General features: G+C 40.1%; 3 protein-coding genes across 3 annotated transcripts; 2 read left to right on the top strand and 1 right to left on the bottom strand.

Moving 5' to 3' along the window:
- Positions 1-1309: 1309 nt before the first annotated feature.
- On the bottom strand, positions 1310-3608 carry LOC140928055 (uncharacterized). The gene is made up of 2 exons (XM_073377781.1): positions 3286-3608; positions 1310-2110 (listed from the first exon to the last, which is right to left on the bottom strand). The coding sequence occupies exons 1-2, from the start codon at positions 3442-3444 to the stop codon at positions 1319-1321; spliced, it is 951 nt and encodes a 316-aa protein (XP_073233882.1). The 5' UTR covers positions 3445-3608; the 3' UTR covers positions 1310-1318.
- A 141-nt stretch (positions 3609-3749) lies between these two features.
- LOC140928054 (peptide deformylase, mitochondrial-like) lies at positions 3750-5304 on the top strand. Its single transcript, XM_073377780.1, has one exon. The coding sequence runs from the start codon at positions 3820-3822 to the stop codon at positions 4498-4500; it is 681 nt and encodes a 226-aa protein (XP_073233881.1). The 5' UTR covers positions 3750-3819; the 3' UTR covers positions 4501-5304.
- Positions 5305-13344: 8040 nt separating this feature from the next.
- Positions 13345-18244, top strand: LOC140928051 (inter-alpha-trypsin inhibitor heavy chain H4-like). The gene is made up of 2 exons (XM_073377777.1): positions 13345-14294; positions 16446-18244. The coding sequence occupies exons 1-2, from the start codon at positions 13525-13527 to the stop codon at positions 17650-17652; spliced, it is 1977 nt and encodes a 658-aa protein (XP_073233878.1). The 5' UTR covers positions 13345-13524; the 3' UTR covers positions 17653-18244.
- Positions 18245-18568: the final 324 nt, after the last annotated feature.

Here is an 18568-nt window from a genome sequence, read left to right as displayed (position 1 = left end):
GACGAGCAATCTTGGTCGACTTTCATTGATTTAGGTAATGAAGCGCTCATTTTACTGACTAGGGTTAAAAAACACTCATTTCACAGATTAGGGTAAAGCGCCTTTTAGGGTTTAAGGGGGTTAAACTATCCTCAGAGAGTTGGAGCCTGCGTTGAACACGTAATTTAATCTCAGTTAGTAACGTCAGCGGATGAGCACCGATATCGTTGTTGTATGCCCCAACGGACTCAACAAAGGGCATTTAAAATTTCCTTTTATCCTGATTGGCAGACGGATTTAACCAAACTCGTTCCAAGGTTCTCTCTCGGGAGAGAACCCTGGGAACGAGGTTGGAATGGTTGGGACTCAACCAGAGTTAAGTTGTGTCTGGGGGAGCAGGCTAGGAGGGTAGCAAATCCCATGATCATTGCTTTTGCTTTCGCCAAGTTGAGGTCACTGGACTTTTTCTTATCAATCGAAGCATGGATTTTCAGGCGAAACACGTCTCTCTCATTAGAAATAACTTACGATTTTCGGGTCCAGGTTCAGGAGCATCGTATTGAGGAACATACCGTAAAATTCCGAAAATAAGCCCCTCCATGTATAAGCCCCTCCAAATGTAAGCCCCTCCAACCTCGTAACGCAAAAAACCCTCTGTTAAATCGCCCCTGCAAATATAAGGCTTGTACTTGGATATTGCCCTCAAAGCAAAAACAGTAAATTTCCTTCCAACTATAAGGCTAGCCCAATCGATTCTGAAACGCAAATTTCCCTCTGTAGATAAGCCCCTCCGAATATAAGCCCCTCAAAAAGGGCCTTTGAAAAATATAAGCCCCGGGGCTCATTTTCGGAATTCTACGGAATGGGGGCATTTCAGATGGCTTGGCTTTTCTGTTTCTTACATCCCATATGGGAGATAATCCAATAACAATTTAGACTGCTTGTCAGCCCCCTCCCCTCCGACATGAGTCACTTCTGATATTTTACATAATTTTCAATCAAAATTGTAACTTTCAGTTGCACTTCATTAGCTAAATACTACGTATGTAAATACTACTTTAAAATCAACTCTCTCCCAGTACCCAAAAATTCTACTTTTTACTGCAACACAAATAATAGCTCTTGAAAGTAGATTTCAATATGGTTTAACTTTCTGAAATAGGCAGCATGAAATAAATTAAGTTTTTGTGTTGTTCTCCACTGGTTAGCTAGTCATGTACTTGGAGATATTTATTTTTTGGCCTATTTTTTTATTCACAAAAAATTTGTTTGGAAATTGTGACCACCCCCACCCACCCCACCCAACAAAAATTAAAATTAATCTCCTGGGTGAAACATTTTATACATTAACACTCAATGTCCCCTCATTGCACATAGTTTGTTTCTCACTGTCAAGAACATCACTACAAGCAGTTTCCAGCAAGGGTAGCTCATCGGCATTCTTTAAAAGTTTGTGAGCTTTAGAATCTCTCAAAACAAAAATAGTAATGCCCGATTTATATATAGCAGGGATGGTAATATGTGTCATCAACAGCTCCTTGTATTTGATCTCATTACCATGGAGTAGTAGTAAAGTTTCCTCTTTTACCATAAGATCAATTTGCTCCTGCACATTCAATTCCTTCCATCTATCTCCCTCTGAATTCCAACACAAGTAGTCAAGGGTATTGTTCCATCTTTGCAACACATCATTACGACGAATAAGAAGCACTGAATCACTACAGAGCTGTTTGGAAACAACACCAAATGGAATCACTTCATTTGGGTTAATGAGATGTACACCATTCTTGCTAACACCACAAATAACTTGGTGATGCCAAGCATCTGGGATTGTTCCATCTGACAAACGGACCTTTTGACAATTGAGTGTTGCCAAAGGTATCCCACCATTACTAAGCCAGTATTTTAACCAGATTGACAAGTCAAAGTCACGAGCAGGGAACATGTGAAAAAAATGTCCGATAACATTACCCTGAGACAACTTGTCAAGACCCTTGATAAGGTCAGTATGTGTTGTTCCTGCTACACTGCGCGACAAGAGGTACTGAGGTAAAGGAGCGTCAAGATCCCTTAATTTTGTGTCGACAGCTTTAATGGCAGCATCAACCACTGCATTCTTTCCAAGCAACTTCTGTTATAAGACAATATTAGAATTATAAGCTCATCAGTAGATCTGTTTAATAGCTAGCATACATTACTTTCAAAGTACAGGTCATGTGATGTTTTCAAGGGAATGATTCTTACCTTTTTTGCGAACATTACATATACTTTGAATGGGAGAAATTTACAGGGCCTCAATATATTAAAATCCTAACATGATTTTGAGGCTTTCTGATAAAGATTTCTATATTTAGGTTGGTATTCTTTAGCTCCAGTCTCTCAGTTTGGCAATTTGTTCCTAAAGCTTCATAGTCATGTTAGAATAATTTTAATACAGTTGAAACCTCCATTAGGCGGCCTCTCTCTATTAAGTGGCCAGAATTGAAAATCCCAAACTAATTGTAGAAAAGAATGGGAACTTAAACCTCTATTAAGCAGCCACCTCTATTAAGCGGCCATACATAGCCACCTTTTGGCCATCCTAAAGAGAGTCCTCCCATTTTAGTCACCTCTATTAAGCGGCCATCAAGCACTTGATACATGAATCATAGACTTAGTCTGGCTTTATTTTAAGAATATGATGAAGTAAAATACAGTCCGAGATTGAAGGTGGCGACTGATCATGGACCAGTAATACTGCTCTGTCGCGTGTTTGTTTCAAAATAAAGTGATGTTTCTGCTATGATTACGCTCATGTTATGCTTATTTATGGTGAACCTCTGTTGTGCGCCTAACCTCCATTAAGCAGCCACTTGGCGGTACCCCAAAGGTGGCTGCTTAATCGAGGTTCAAATGTATAAGCTTATTAAATGTTCGCCTGATCTTGTCTTTCTCTCTCCATATTTTACCGATTGATGTAAATAAATAACTAAAAAGCTAAATAAAAGTCTCTGTTTTTAATGAGATAAAAGCTACATAAGCTTATCTTATTTTACATATTTTAAAAATATCACAGCCGGCCAACAGCTGAGAAATTAAAAATAAAAAAACATGGTGGTTCGTAACGTGTTAAGGTAATTTTGTTTCTATATGTGCGTGCTAATACTGCGTAAGGTTTTACTTCTTCTTCTTTCTGCATTTTGGCTGTTTTGATTTTCTCTCGGAGACTGGAAAATAGATAAACTTATATGAACTTAAGGTGAATTTAATAAAGTGTTTCTTTTTTTTTTTAATTTTTGCTAATTTCAGCTATTTTGTAAAACTTACCAACACGTTCAACGCTGCAGTAGCCCCGCAGGCTGAGGCTCCAACTTGTTTAATTTGTTTATCTTCGGCCTCATCCTCGTCCCACAGAACTACTCTCTCCGGAAACTTATATATGTCTTTTCTGTCTGCAGGCCAGTGAAACGACGAATCTGCCGCCATTTTGGTTTGTTTTTACATCAAAACAAATTTAGGGAGGGGTGGTTACTTTTAAGGTGAAAAGAAGCGGTCAAGAGGCTTCCCACTTTTAAATTGTATTTTACATTTTTGGATTTGAAAATTAAAGGTCAAATATAATGCAAAAAAAAATTCCTCTTCCGGTTTGATTTTCGAGGTTTTCTCTAGGAAAGCAGAAACGGACTAACCCTGCCCTAGGGGACCCGTCCCTGGGGAGAATTTCTTCGCCCGAAAGCGAAAGGCTGGAGAGAGGAGGTAAGTACTTCATATATGATTATTATAGTAAGTGAAAAGAAAATGGCGGAAATGTTATAAAGTGGCTTTTGTTACGTTTGACTCGTGTTATTTCACCTTATCAAAATGGCATTTTCTCCCGTAAAATTGTCAAAATTTGGGTTTCTTTATAATGGACTTTACATCAGCTGTCGTCACGTTTCGAAATGGATTCCCAGCTCCCTCAGAACTCTTTTGAATATTGATAGTCTTCAAGCTCGTCAAGTCGGCGATCCCATCTTACGAGAACAAGCAGAGATTGTAGACATTTCAACTATCCACTCCCCCGAATTTAAGCAGATGGTGGAGCGAATGTTCAAGGTTATGAGGAAAGCGAAAGGTCAGGGAATCGCTGCCCCTCAGATTGGCGTTGGGCTTCAAGTATTTGCAATGGAGTATACAGGACAACACATGAAGGAATTGAAAGATCAAGGATGCAGTGATAAAGAGATGAAGCGCATGGGTATTGCACTAGTTCCACCAAGAGTGTTTGTAAACCCTGAAATTAGGATAATTGACTCCACTTTGTTGGCATTCCGCGAGGGGTGTTTAAGCATAGAGGGTTATTCTGCACTTGTACCCCGAGCTAAAGAGATTGAAATTACTGCTTTGGATATGGAAGCTCACCCTATCACATGGAGGACTATGGGTTGGCCAGCAAGAATCATTCAGCATGAGATGGATCACTTAAAGGGGAACCTGTATATTGATACTATGATGTACAAGTCATTTATGAAAAATGACTGGGGAAATTACATCAAAAAGTAGTAAAAGTAACAAGAACTTAGTGTTGATAGGGGCCGGCCAGTTTGAGAAAGCTTAGGAGATTTTCAAACTGACCCTCGTTTCATTCTAACTTTTTAAAATTCACCTATACATATTTTTACATTGGTAAGCCTGTGGTGCAGACGAATGGTCGTTCAGGCGGTTCACGGTCACATGATTACCAAATTTTCGGGGATGGATAGATTTTCTTACGCATGGTGCTCCGCTTCGCATGCAAGAGAGCTCTGTTATTATGTCTTAACTGATGACAGTCTCAGTCAGGGCCCAGTTGTTCGAACACTGGTTAGCGCTAACCCAGGGTTAAATTTTAACCCGGGTTCGCTTTCTTTTTATCAAAAGCACTCTGTCAGATAATTTTCTCTTCTTTTTACAGTATCCAATCATCAAATTGTAGGCAAAGAGAATTTTACTGAATTTGCTTTTTAAGCTCTCATATCTGAGTTCAAATTTTGCACTAACCCTGGGTTACCTTAACCCAGCTTCAAACAACCCAGCCCAGGAGCATTAGGCCTGGCTGACTTTCATTTCTGCATATCCTGAAAATTGCATGTATGACTAATAGGTGCTGACCTCACCAACACTCTGAGCTCTTAAGCTTTTTAGCTCACTCCAATAACGCATAGTTTATTACAAGTGGTTGAGTGATCAATCCAAAAATTTGTAGGCCCCAGCCTACAGGTCTATGACTTGGTAACACCCCTGTCAGTTAGACTTTCAATATATTTACTGGACCATTTGGTCAATTATCTAACCATGAATAATTTAATTAAACCCAACTACACCTTTTCTTTTTGTCTTCTTTTGCTTTGTTTTTTCCTACACTTATGTCAAAATTTTTGTACTAGATTGACTGTTATAAGATGATGGAGACCTGATTTCAGAAAATATTTTATTATAAAAATTATCATACAGTCAATAACTTGAACCCTAGCTAACTCAAACCTCACACTAACTGCAATTGAAATCGATTTCCCCCGGATTTCCTTGATACATTTACTATACTTTTACCTTTGGAAACTCATACCCTCGATATCTTGAACGTTTTGGTAACTCAAAGTAATTTTTTTGTTTCTCTTTAGACCAATTCTATAAAAATTTACCCTCAATAACTAGAGCCATGCTTTGAGCACCTGGCAAGTTGAAAAGAGTGTATTGCAGTCCAAACATTAAATTTAAAATATTTCAAACAAATTTTTGTATTCTCTGTCTTTCCTTTTTGTCAGTCCAGTTTAAATACACTGTCCAGCCATAAGTATTTACCAACTGAAGCTTTGAATTGTGCACGTTACTTGCATCCCTTCCCCATCCCATTTCCTTATTTCCAGTTCCACTAACTCAAACTTTTTTTATTTCCCTAGAAGGTTTGAATATCGGCAGTTGACTGTACTACTTATGTCTTATTCAGTCTATAATCATGTTAATATGATGACCAGGTAACAGACGTCCTGTTCAACTATGACAATGGCTGGCGATAAGAAACTTGCATGGCCAATCTTCCATTGGTTTATCCTGCGAGCATAGGTTTCTCTCTTGAATGGGTTCTAGCATTTACGAAGTCAATCACGTGGCTTGTCTGTCGCATAGCTGGTTTGTTTTACGCCCTGTGAGAGACAACTTTGTTAACACTAAAATTCATGGAAGAGAGAAAACTCTGTTCACAGGGTATCATTGGTTGAGAAAATGTTAACAAAAGTCCCAGTTCGAAATGAAAAGGCACTAACTGTGCCAGTCCTGTAACAGTGCACATAAATCAGGGTTCTTACTTAACTGCCCAATCCTATCTAGATTCGTTGACTTTGAACATTCAATCACTTTTTCTTCCCTTGGTCCTTGGTACATTTGCAGTATTTTTCAGTTTCTCCACAGCAACTCCAAATGCGTCCATCTCGGCAGCAAGGCCATCCAGCCATGCCGCATAGGCAGTCATCTGCATGGTAGGCAAATATCCCCGTGTGTCCGTTAACAGGTCGACGCTTTTTACGAGGATTAGCCGCCTCCCAGTAATGTTCTTGTACTTTCATGAATCCAGGTGGAGGTGACCTTGGTCGTTTCTCTGCCATCTGCAAAACACCATGAACAAAAAAATGAACTTTCAAAAACTGTTAGGCTAACAAGTTTTCCAAGCCCCAATTGGAATCCATTTTTATTAATCTTCTTCGAGTTTGTCCATCCATGCCTTCTTCTTTATTATTTGACGTGTTATTAACACCTTCTTTTAATGTTGCTGCCGTTCACGCTCATGGATGGTACTTTACAAAACGCATGCTCCTTGAATTGTTAACTGATTATTTCTTGAGCCCGCTGAGGCCCGTGTATTTCTTTAGAGAACATCCCTTGTCAATACAGTCACATTTACTCAAGCTAAAAAAAAGTAATTACAAAGGGATGAACTGCAGGAAATTGCACTCCAGTCCAAGGAGAAACAAAATGGATTTCATCAGTGCCTATAGAATGATCTTGACTGATTCCCAGCACAACTAGTGCAGCTTCAGGGTTCTCATTAAGTGCCAGCAACTGGCTTGGGGTAAATGGATAGAGTGAAGGAGTGAAAGCCTTAAATTGCCTACAGCACTTGACTGCCAAGCCGCCTACTCTCACATCCTGGCTGTCTACTTTAAAACTTAATGAGAACCGTGAGCTTCAGCTTAGTGCTCCTACTCAGATCTGATCACTTTCCACAGCTGCTATCCATGAGAATTCAACATCCTGCAAACTACAGTTAAGAACTTGGGAAAAGCAAGTTCAGAAAACCCGTCCACTTTTCAATATTTAGTGCTAAAATTGGCTGCTTACATGGTCCTGCAGAGGATAAAAAGCTTTCATGCTGTATGTATTCTTGTTCACCCGCTTACTAGACTGTAAAATTTTATGCTTCTAAGTATTGTATTTTGATAATTTTAATTTAATTGTGATTAACCTCGTCCGTACTTTCGTAATTATTGTATATCTTGTATCTTTATGTCATTAGAATAATACATTTTGAATTCATTAATGTAATTAATCTCTGTAATTTCGTAATTATTGTATATCTTTATGTCATAAGAATAATATTGTATATTGCAATAGACACGTCTCCATACTACCTGCCTCAATTAGCTCCGCTATTTTGCAGGTAGTCTGTATTTGTAATTTATTTATTGTGAATGTAAACAAATAAAGCTTGATTGCTAGTGTCAAAACATAGCAGAAAATACAAATCATCACATTCATGAGCAAAAAAAACTACACGCATGTAGCTATTCAGATCCAGGCACTTTGAGAAAACCAGAGATACTAAAACCTTTATTGAAGGGTTATTTAGCCACAATAAAGAGTTTAAAGCTTTAACAGATCAGAGGTCACGTAAAATCAGTACTAAGCAGCATCTAAGATTAAATCCTGTCAGAATCAAACCACAATATGCATCAGACTGGCTTCACGACCTCTAAATCTTATACTAGGAACAGGAAAAATAAAATATTTTCCCAGGCAAAGTTAAAATACATACTCCCAGCACTGTACATGTGCTCCATGCTTTTTGCAAAACCTACGCGAAAGAAAGAAAGAGAGAAAAGAAGGAAAACCTCCAAGGACAAGTTTTGCACTATAATGATGAGCTGATGAGTTCATTTAGCCTGTCAACACCATATTTCAAACTTGATCATGAGGCCTTTGTTAGCAGGGACTAAACACATCACCACTTACAATACAATGCCATCTGAGGATGAGGCAGTACAGCCCCGCCCCCCACCGCATCCAGATCCCCATTTTTTTCCGGAGGGGAGCCTTCTCCATCTTATAAAATAAAATTGGACTTTTGGTTAGTGTTGATGGTAACAGGTCATTAAATTCTATTACAGTGATACTGGATTCAACCCATCACTGAAAAACAGCATTGAAATGAAAAGCAGAGTTACTTCACGACCAGACCTTTTTTGAGCTCCTCGGAGTACGTATGCAGGATATTTCCCAGACACTTCTGACCCCTTTTCTATCGGAAGGCTTTTAAAAACGAAGCATAACAGAGTGAAACTTTTCTTTCGTATATTTCAACGAGACACCTATAAAACGCCCTACCTTTAGTCTAGAAATCAAACGCTTCTACGAATGTCGTCGCTAAAAGCTGCTCAGATCGCGACGATTCCAATATAATGGCCACCGAATGTAGGGGCCCCTTGCGGGGTCGGGTCATTTTGGTTTCTTTGCTACTCCGCTGGTCTATTGGATCGGCTTCTTCACAGTCATGACACAGGAATACCAATCGATTGTTTCAAACAATGCAGACGCAATTAACGATGTAAGCATGGTTAAATGCGCAGTTTACACTCAGGCTATACTAATAAACTAATGAGAACTACCACCACCACTACCACGTCTGCTGCTGCTACTACTACTACTAGCTACCACTATTTGATCATTTTCTTCCGTTGATTCGCATGTGGTCAGAGAGATCCAGCTACTGTAAGTTCTAATATTTCAAATACTGTAAATGATCTAATCAACGCCCACTCTCAAATAAACGCCCCCTCCCCCCCCCCCCGGCTGTTACTTTTTGTATTAAACGCCCCTGTCTAATAAACGCCCCCCGTGAAAATTGCTCGATATAAAATACGAGGAAATAACGAAAAAGAGCAAAATCAATCAATTTATTAATTTTATTGCTTGATTCATTGCTTCAGCGTTTGATTAAAATATGAAAACAAGTCGCACTCATTAAACCACCCTCTTGATTGTAGCAAAAGAGAAACCTTGGAGCGCAAAAGCCGTCAGCCCGCGCAGTCGAGATTCTGTCAGGAACACAAAAACGTTTTTGGCCAAAAGCATACTGTATACAGTTTTGTTGAGTTCGTTAAAATAAGTCAGGAGAATAAATGCCTCTCTCGACTCAAATAAACGCCTCCTATCTATTAAACGCCCTCTCTTAGACCCCTAAAATTAAATAAACGCCCCGGCGTTTGTTAGATCATTTACGGTAACTATGTTACCCCTGTCTCCCTCTCATTTTGGGCAAATACCCAAGATTCGTTCGGTGCCTTGTGAACATATAGCCTCATTAGAGCGATTTTCGTATGACCTTGAAAAATGTTTTCAGAAAGCGTTCGTTATTTGTTTTATCACCCAACGCATGAAAAGATCAAAACATGGCCTCTTCGTTTTCCCGCCAAAGAAAACCCTAATATGGAGAAGGCCTGGGCATTGTTCGATTGGCTAATCGTGTTACAGTATAAGGTCAAAGGTCAAAGCGAAGTATCGGTTGATTTCTAAAAAGTTCGCTTAACCAAGCAAAAGCCACCTGCGTTTTTATCCATTCAATAAACCAATCAAATCGCTCTATTCCCGTTCCTTTTTTGTTTCTGTTTTGTTCGCGCGTTTTCATCTCAAGGTCATACGCAAATCGCTCTAAAAAAGAACGAGGGAAAACTCACTAATTTCTTTTTTGCAATGTTCCAATTTCCTTTAGAATACACGGGCGCGCGCTTTTCGTCAGCAATTTTTCATTGTTTAGTCACAGCGGATTCCAGGCACTTTCAGTTGTTTGACTTGTGACTTTGAAAGTACGTACACCGTTTAAACGATAGGAATGCATCCGTTTGGGGAGACGCCCCAAGATTGTAACTTTCATGATCAACAAAGAGAGAGAAACGGTTTAGAATGGAAATTTGCCTCAAAAGCATGCAAGCTTCAGTTGACGGAGAAATTTAATCTTCCAATTATTCAACCAACAGTGATTCAAGCTTTACCAAGCTTTCACCAAGCGCTTCCAGCAAGTCGGCGTTTCTTAAAAGAAAAACGATGCCCACCGAACAGTCCAACCAAAGAACGAAGAGTAGAAGCAAAACCTTTAGATAAATTAGCCATGGGCCGGGTTTTGCCGAGCCTTCCAAGGATTGAGGATAAAGTTCTGCCGAGCGTAGCAAAAAGAACGATTCCTTCATCGAGGCAGCTACCGATTGTTCCCACAATCCAAGAACGAAGTTTGCCGAGTACACAGTTGCCAGAGATAAAGTTGCGCACCAGAGTAAGAAAGATGAGACGAGTATTGCCGATTATTCCAGCGTCACAGACACGAACTCCTCCGAGTATTCCAATGCCGGAAACACGAGATCCGCCTACAGATCCTCCTAGTATCAAACTCACTGCGGTAAGGCCACCATCAAAATGGCAAGGAGCTCCTCGCCGCAAGCGATTGCTACCAAGCCTTCCAACGATTGAAGAACAAAATTGTCCAGATTTTTCATCCAATGAAGCAACAAAAACCGAACAAGAAACCACGTCACAAGAAAAGACGATACCTTACAGTTTACAGCAGAAACGAAAATCGCCTTTGAAAAGTCTTCAAAAAAAAGGAAATGATCTGCAAAGTAATTTGGGGAATATACAGATGATTAAGCCACTGAAGACTGACAACGTGCAACAGACTACGAAGAAGTTAGCGAAAGACGCCAAGAAAACAATTCAGACAAATGAAAACAAAACGCGTCCTAGCCTCAAACCCATAGACAAGGAACTCCCTCCTAGCCCTGAAGCAAAAGATTTGAAAAAGGAAGGTCGATTATCCAAAGACAAAGAAGCAAACCAGTTCAAAGAAAAAGAAATCTCTATTGGGAATCCACACATAAAAGCACAAAAGGATTCTGAAAGACTAATCGATCAGAAAGTTCCAGTGCCTCAGCCGATAAGAACAGCTGAAGTGATAGGGGATTACCCAAGCGGAAAACAAAGTACAGGAGTAAAGAGTTTTTCTAGAAGCACCTGCTTGGCATCAAAAAAAGTGCTATCGAGCTGTAGTAGAAGGGACAGACAAGCCAAGCTAGATACTCCACAAGCGGCGGACCAATTGTTATCCACACTGTCCACAGATAAACAAGGAAAAACTAGCTATCAAGTTTCAGAAGACGGGGCATTGCCCAGTCTTCGAGCCAAAGCAAAACTTATTAAAAAGGGTGGGGAATCCAGGGCTGAACAAAAACTTTCCAGTTTCGGGAAAAAAGAGACTCTGGTAAACACAGCAACTGCGACGACATCAAACGATAGCTGTCATAAACGTGCACATTCACCCACCCCCAAGGTATCAGGCGTGAGGGCCACGTGGTCTGAATCGAGAGAAATAATGCCAAGACGAGAGCCACACCCAAAAAGGCAGAATACTTCGGAAATGCCTCAGAAGATAAACCAAAATCGCACAAACCTTTCATCAGTAAATAGTTATGCATTGTTGAACCGCATGAGGAGAGATTCAGAGGCATCTCTGCGGAGTACTGTGCAGCACCGAAACACCGTTAATAAGCCGAGCTTTCAACCAAAGGTGGCTAGTCAGGGTGGTGTCACCCCATCGTCGTCAAACAGTTATTCGTTCTTAAGGCTTAAGAGGGAAAATTTTGAGACCCTGCCACGACTTAGACTTATAGCAAACAGAAACCGCACCGAGTCTCGCCCTTTAGCAGAAGCAAGAAACAGCTTGACAATAAAACCAGCCTTACCATGTATTCAGTCCACGCATACGCAAGAACCTAAGCCTCCAACAGGGGTTAAGAAAGGGCTACCAAGTGCTCGACCGAAAGCTCAAGGCAGATGTCATATTAGAGTGAGTCATTCATTACCGGATATCCAGCCGGTTGTAACGCAGGCTTTACCGAACCTTAATTCATCAAGTTTGCAAAAGTTGGTAAAGAAACCGATACCCAGCATTGAAGGGGAAAAGGATTCCTGTTCTCCAGACGGCAATGCTCATACGGCACGATAGTGACTTTTAAAGTTTAGCCATCTGAGAAAGAGACTAAAGAAAGTTTAAATAGGGTTTGCCTGTTTATTGAAAGAAACTAAACAAACTGCTTTATTAGTTTCTTAAAAAGCTTATTATTATTTTCCTTAATATGTCGCACAAATATTACCGATTCAGCTCGGTCTATAACTCAGCAAACATTAATTTGAAAACAGCGCAGGACCTTTTTTTGAGCTTCAGCGGCCTTAAAACAGGGAAAGGATCTATTATCTTGAATCTAATTTAATTTACCGAGAAATTGGAGAGCAAATTATATATTTACCGAGAAATTGGAATATTTACCGAGAAATTGGAATATCAGTGTAGTTGTAGTTAAACAGCTACAAAAGCGAATTCTCTGGCGAACAGCGCGGTCCAACACCTTAGCTCTTCATAACTATCATTTCAATTATCCCGGTCCTTGCTCAACCTCTGTGTACTTCAAATTCTATACTTAGCGATCTTCAAGCGAGAATCAGCCGGACATTGTCGAGTTTTCCACGATGACTACTCGGTAGAGTTCGGTTGATTCTCGTTTGACATGTCGTAACTAGTATTTTTGATAGCTTGAAAATGAAAACTGTACACTTGATTTAAAACAAAAGGGGTTCTAACTTTACGTACGCCGGTTGCCAGAAATAAAACAATTTTAGAAACCTATTGAGATACTTTCCTCTTCTCGCGAGAGGCACTTTTCATGAGCGCTTTTATGTATTTTACTCGCCCTACTTATCCTGCTGAAGATAGTAGACTTGACTGGAAGTGTAGAGTATTAGCCTTTTTGACTTGAGTCTGGCCGGGTCGGTGTTGCAATATAAGGCTGCTTTATGGACGCTATCACTTCTTTTACTTGAGCAGGGAACTGGGTCAAAGTTCGTGCCCTCTTACCTAGTCCCTTGGCCTCATTTTTTCGCCCGGCCTATGCGTGCCGGGCCAAGTGGTTCGAGCGAATTAAAAAGCATTAACCGAAAAAGCCTCGGAAGACGTAGTCTAGGCAACGTCCCCCTCCCTCCCCCTCCCTCAAAATAGGTTATTTTGACACAACAGCAATCCTGAATGACTCAAGCGAAATATTCAATTAGAAATAACCGCAGATGTTAATTTTTTTGTTCATGCGCACCAACGATGACAATCTTGAAAAATGACTGTCAAAAAATTACAAGTGCGTCAAGTCTTTCATCCGAAAATAGGGAAAAAAACCTTTCTGATGCCATTCGATTCCATCATCGTCAGCTACTGATGCTTGCAAAGCAGTGTGTAGCGTCATGGAGTACTCTGTGTGCTTATTTATTCTTGTGAGCTACGTTGAAATTGCACACGCCAGAGTGTTCTCGGCTGATCTAAATGCACGTTCCGTGAATCGCCTTCCAAGGGATGTGCAAAATACCGTGTTAACACCGCTACGTTTTCATGTAGCGTCCAAAATATCTGCACGGTTTGCAAGTACACTTGTGACAAGTGTCATGGAGAACAAATCTCCACAGAACAAGGAAGCTTTGTTTCTTGTTTACCTTCCTCAAGCTGCCTTCATCTCCAACTTCTCGATGGTAGTTGGTGACAAACTGTACCTTGGACAGGTAAAGGAAAAGACTGCAGCTAGAGAAGAGTACGAAAACGCGAAGAACAATAGTTTAAATACGGGGCTTGTAAGTCAAAGTAACGACCGCGCTGTACGAGGAATGGATAGATTTGAAATCAGAATTAACGTGGCACCTAACAGCACGGCTGAATTTCGTTTAAACTATCAACAGCTCTTGGAAAGAAGAAAAGGTTTCTACGAACAGGTAATTAGTGTTCGCCCGAAACAGATCGTCCCTGTGCTCAACATTTCACTTGATATTCAAGAGCCTCAAGACCTAACCTATGTGGACGTGATGAAGATACGCAAAGAACCGAGCGATTCGCTGGTAAGGGGTAATCCTCTAGCTGTGACCAGACAGGCATCGCCTAAATCGGTTTATATCGAGTACAGTCCAAGTGAAGAAGAACAAAAAAGGCAGGGATTTGATGGAATTGACGGAGACTTTATAGTAAGGTAAACAAGATTTGGTATGTGACCTTTGTAATTTAAAAACACAATTTAAATAATTTATACATTATAAATTTGCGTTGTACAGATCGAAGCAGACTGGAGAATTTAATACATTTCTTGGCAACTTCATAATTCTCTTTCCTTATCTTATTTTGCAATGCAGTTTAATTACATTCTATGCTCCTTTTTAATAGAAAATGCTTAGGAAACGCGCGTATATATGTTGCATGAGATCACGGAAGCATATAACGAATACCGGTATGCGAAATATGACTTACTGCATGCAAACTGTGGATAGAGGATTAGGGGCGACAGCCAAAGCCATCATTTTTCTCTAGAATTTTAACAACTGCCGCTTTTATTGTTTATTAGTTATAATGTGATATTATATTTTCAACTGTGATATTTTGAAGGTGATCTACTCCTCTTATGACACTCTATAGAAAACCAATATCATTATTTCTGATAGCTAAATTATGCAAACGTATATAAGATAACCATATTTATTATTCATTCGAAATATTTCTCCGTTTCTCATTGGCTAAAATCACACGCATAATTCATCATAACCAGCTACTGCTGACCAAATTTGAAAGAATTTTGCCATACTGAACCGATGACGTCAAAAGTGCAGCAAAGTTGTAGATTATTGAACCGTTAAACGACAAGACCTGGAGACCAGGTTGAGTTGTTTTGGTAGTGAAAACAAAAATGGCGGAACGTTTCACTTGTTTCACCAAGCAGAAATAGGCGAACTATTGGCTAAAAACATAGCAAGAACAGCAAGAAGACAACTCGAAGAACGACATCTGCTATTTACAGAATATTTGCGGAGCTGAACAGCCCTTTATAGAGTCTAAACATGCCGATAAACATGCACTATCGAAGATGAACTTAACATCAATGGAGGTAAGCATGTTTTCTTTTAGCTTGTTTTCAAACTAGGAATTATTTTGAATGAACAATAATACAATTATTGAATTCGGCTTTCGTACGTATCATCTGAAGAATTACGGAGATATCGGAGGGTGTTATCTGCCTCGGCCGCTCGATGTCCATAATTTTTCAGATGATACTCACCCTCATTCAGTAATTCAGTTAAATGAAGCCTGCAAAGCATGGGAAACTTCAAGCTCTAACGCACTTATAAGTACTTTCAACAAACGCTGAATAATTATTTTTGTATAGCTTTTAGTGACAGTTGCAGCTACAACTTTAAATTGCGCCCCTTTGGTGTATCTCCCGCAGTTATAATGTTATCGGGATTCCGAAATCCGTAAAGTTTTTGCTTAATGACGTGGAGTCCGGAATTCTGGTCTTCAGAATCCAGATTGGGCTAAGGGATTCCGGAATCCAGCTAGGTTGGAATCTGGAATCCAAGTCACGCCCACTGACATGAATTTAGAACCCATTCCTGGGGATTTAGAATCTACAGCGTGCAATACAAAATCCAAGGCTGTCTTCAATTACCTTTAAAATAACTAAGATAGTACGCGCGCTCTGATTGGCCGAGAGGAGTGTTTGCATGAGAGTATGTAAACATGGTTGTGACGTCAAGATGTTTTGCTTTTCGCGCGCTAATCACGCAAGCACAAATTTGAAAAAGTTTTTTAGTTCAAAACTCGACAAGTTTACTTTATTTATCCATTCCTTCGTCGACTGAAACTTTGAACATCTTTTCAAACAAGCTGTGTCAATTTTGATACTTTAAGCGAGAAAAATCCGTATTTTGGAAAGCATCTTTTTGCAAAACAAGAACTGATTACGTGTGCAAGTCTTCGTGTACACGACTTTGCGACTGGTAAGAATTTCTCTTTTAATCAGTGCCATAACAAAGAGTTTTGAGTTTTTCTCGGGAAAGTTATTTTATAAATAAAGCTTTTTTCCTGTGTTTGCATAGCCTGATATAAACACTCGAGGGGTTGGGGGAATTCGAGACGGTTATGCAAATCCGAGACGAAGTCTCGGGTTTGCATAACTGTCTCGAATTCTCCCAACCTCTACCGTGTTTATATTAAGCTGTGCAAACACGGAAAACGTTTTCTATTGGTTCAATGGTGCGAGATATATACTATGCTCCTGAGATATGCGATAAGGAAACTATGAAGGTGGAGGTTCTGTTCCTTCAGCACTAATTCCCGGATTTCTACCTAGGTACGATGTGCATCACGGGAAAGATGAAAGCGTTATACAGGTACTTGGCTCCTATTTTGTTCAGTTTTTCTCTCCAAGTGGGTTAAACTCGATCGCAAAAAACGTGGTCTTTGTGATTGATGTAAGTGGTTCTATGTCTGGAGAGAAGATTTCCCAAACTCGCGAAGCCATGCACGCTATTTTAAGTCAACTCCGTCCGGGGGACTCGTTCAATATCGTTCTTTTCAGTGGCACGGTATCTGTGTGGAAGTCTAAGGTATTCCTAGTCGATGCTGGAAGCATACAGGCTGCAAAAACCTTTGTGGATGAACGAGTGAAGGCATCAGGTTCTACCAACATCAATGAAGCCCTGATTGTGGCTCTCAATTTACTCAAGCACAGCATTCAACAATCAAACTCTGAAATCGCTGGCAAGTTTCCTATGGTGCTGTTTCTTACAGATGGGGAGCCAACGGCTGGAGAAACAAACACACTACAGATACGTCGAAACATTCTTGCCTCAAATGGAATTAAAGCGCCCATTTTTGCTCTTGGTTTTGGCTTTAGCCTGAACTTTGATTTCCTAACAGCATTATCCACAGAGAGTGAGGGAACAGCACGCAGGATTTACCAAGACAAAGACGCTGCAAGTCAGCTTGAGGGATTCTTTGACGAGATCAGCACACCTTTACTACTAAGAATCAGATTCGAGTACCCAGAAACCCTCGTGAATGAAAAACATACAACTGCACTTTCATTCGCGCATTACTATAATGGATCAGAACTTGTGGTAAGTGGAAAGCTTAAAGAGGGTGTTTCCTCTAGGATGATGTCCATGAATATTCGCGGTTATGACGGCCAAAAAAATGTCACGTACTCTCCGGCGTCACGCACTCTTCTTGAGCTGACTATTCCCTCGAATGAATTGCTCATAGAGGATCTGACCGAGCGTCTTTGGGCCTACATGAAGATCAAACAATTACTTGTTCAGCTTTTGGTCTCTACTGATGCCCACGAACAAGAGAGTCTAAAATCTGAGGCGCTTCGGTTGTCACTGAAGTACAACTTTGTCACGCCACTAACCTCCTTCGTCGTGGTCCAGTCTGACGAGTACTTAGTAGCAGCGGACGCCAAGCTGGGCCAGGCTTACTCTGCAGGACACAAAGTGCCTTTTCCTCGACTGTCATTCCTTTTGATCAGTTTATTCTTTTTTATGTTTGTCGAATAGACCCTGATGCCAGTTAAAAACTGTTATATCGTAGGACGAGAAAATGAGTTTGCGCTGCTAACTCTCTCTCCAGGAACTGATTAAAGCATTTCAAATGTAAGACAATTAAGAGCGAATGTCTGTAAAAATCGAGCAAAATCGAAATTTCGCGGCCACAGTCAAAAAATCATTTTCGCTCATATCTTGTGCATAGATAGGCATAAGTAAGTCACTAAACGTGGTGTAGTTTGTTTTTCAAAAGGCCGCTTGGATTTGGAGAAAATCGACAAAATCAATTTTCGTGGTCGGCGACTTGAAAACAACCAAAATTTGAGGCAAAATGAGGCGGTCTCAAAATTTCGCTCGCACGCACACAGGAAGAAAGCGGGGTAAAATATTTCCCAATAAATCAATTTATAAAGGGTTCTTCTTCTGGTCTGGTAATGAATTCTCATCTTAACGATAATCTGGAAGATAAACAATGTTATTTTAGTTTGGGTTCTTTTTCGACTAAACGAAATTTAAATTTAGGCTGAAAGTTGCGTTTTATATTTTAGGCATGTGCTACACCTTGGTTTTGCCTGAAACTCAAGCCAGTTGTTATTTAAACATTGTGCTAAAACATATGTAAGAATTGGCCTGGGTAATTAAATTTGTACTTCACCCGAACCTTCTGAAGTTGAATAAATTTTGCTTGAAATATGAGACTTTTCAAGAAAGTCGGTTGGTTGTTGCTCGACAAGTCACGATGGCTGGGCTCTCCAAACGAAACTTAACTCACAATCGCACTTGTATTAAAGACATTTGAACTGAAACGATAATTTTTGTTACCTCAAATGCATTTTCCCGTTCTTGTCAACTGGCATTGCGCCTTGTCCCATGCTAATCAACCGAAGATCCAAAAACTCGACGAAACGTGGTGCGTGAAAATAACCTC

This window comes from Porites lutea, chromosome 2, assembly GCF_958299795.1.
Source record: "Porites lutea chromosome 2, jaPorLute2.1, whole genome shotgun sequence".
Classification (NCBI taxonomy): Eukaryota; Metazoa; Cnidaria; class Anthozoa; order Scleractinia; family Poritidae; genus Porites; species Porites lutea.
Note: the sequence above shows the minus strand (reverse complement) of the source record. Positions and strands in the feature narration are given on the sequence as shown.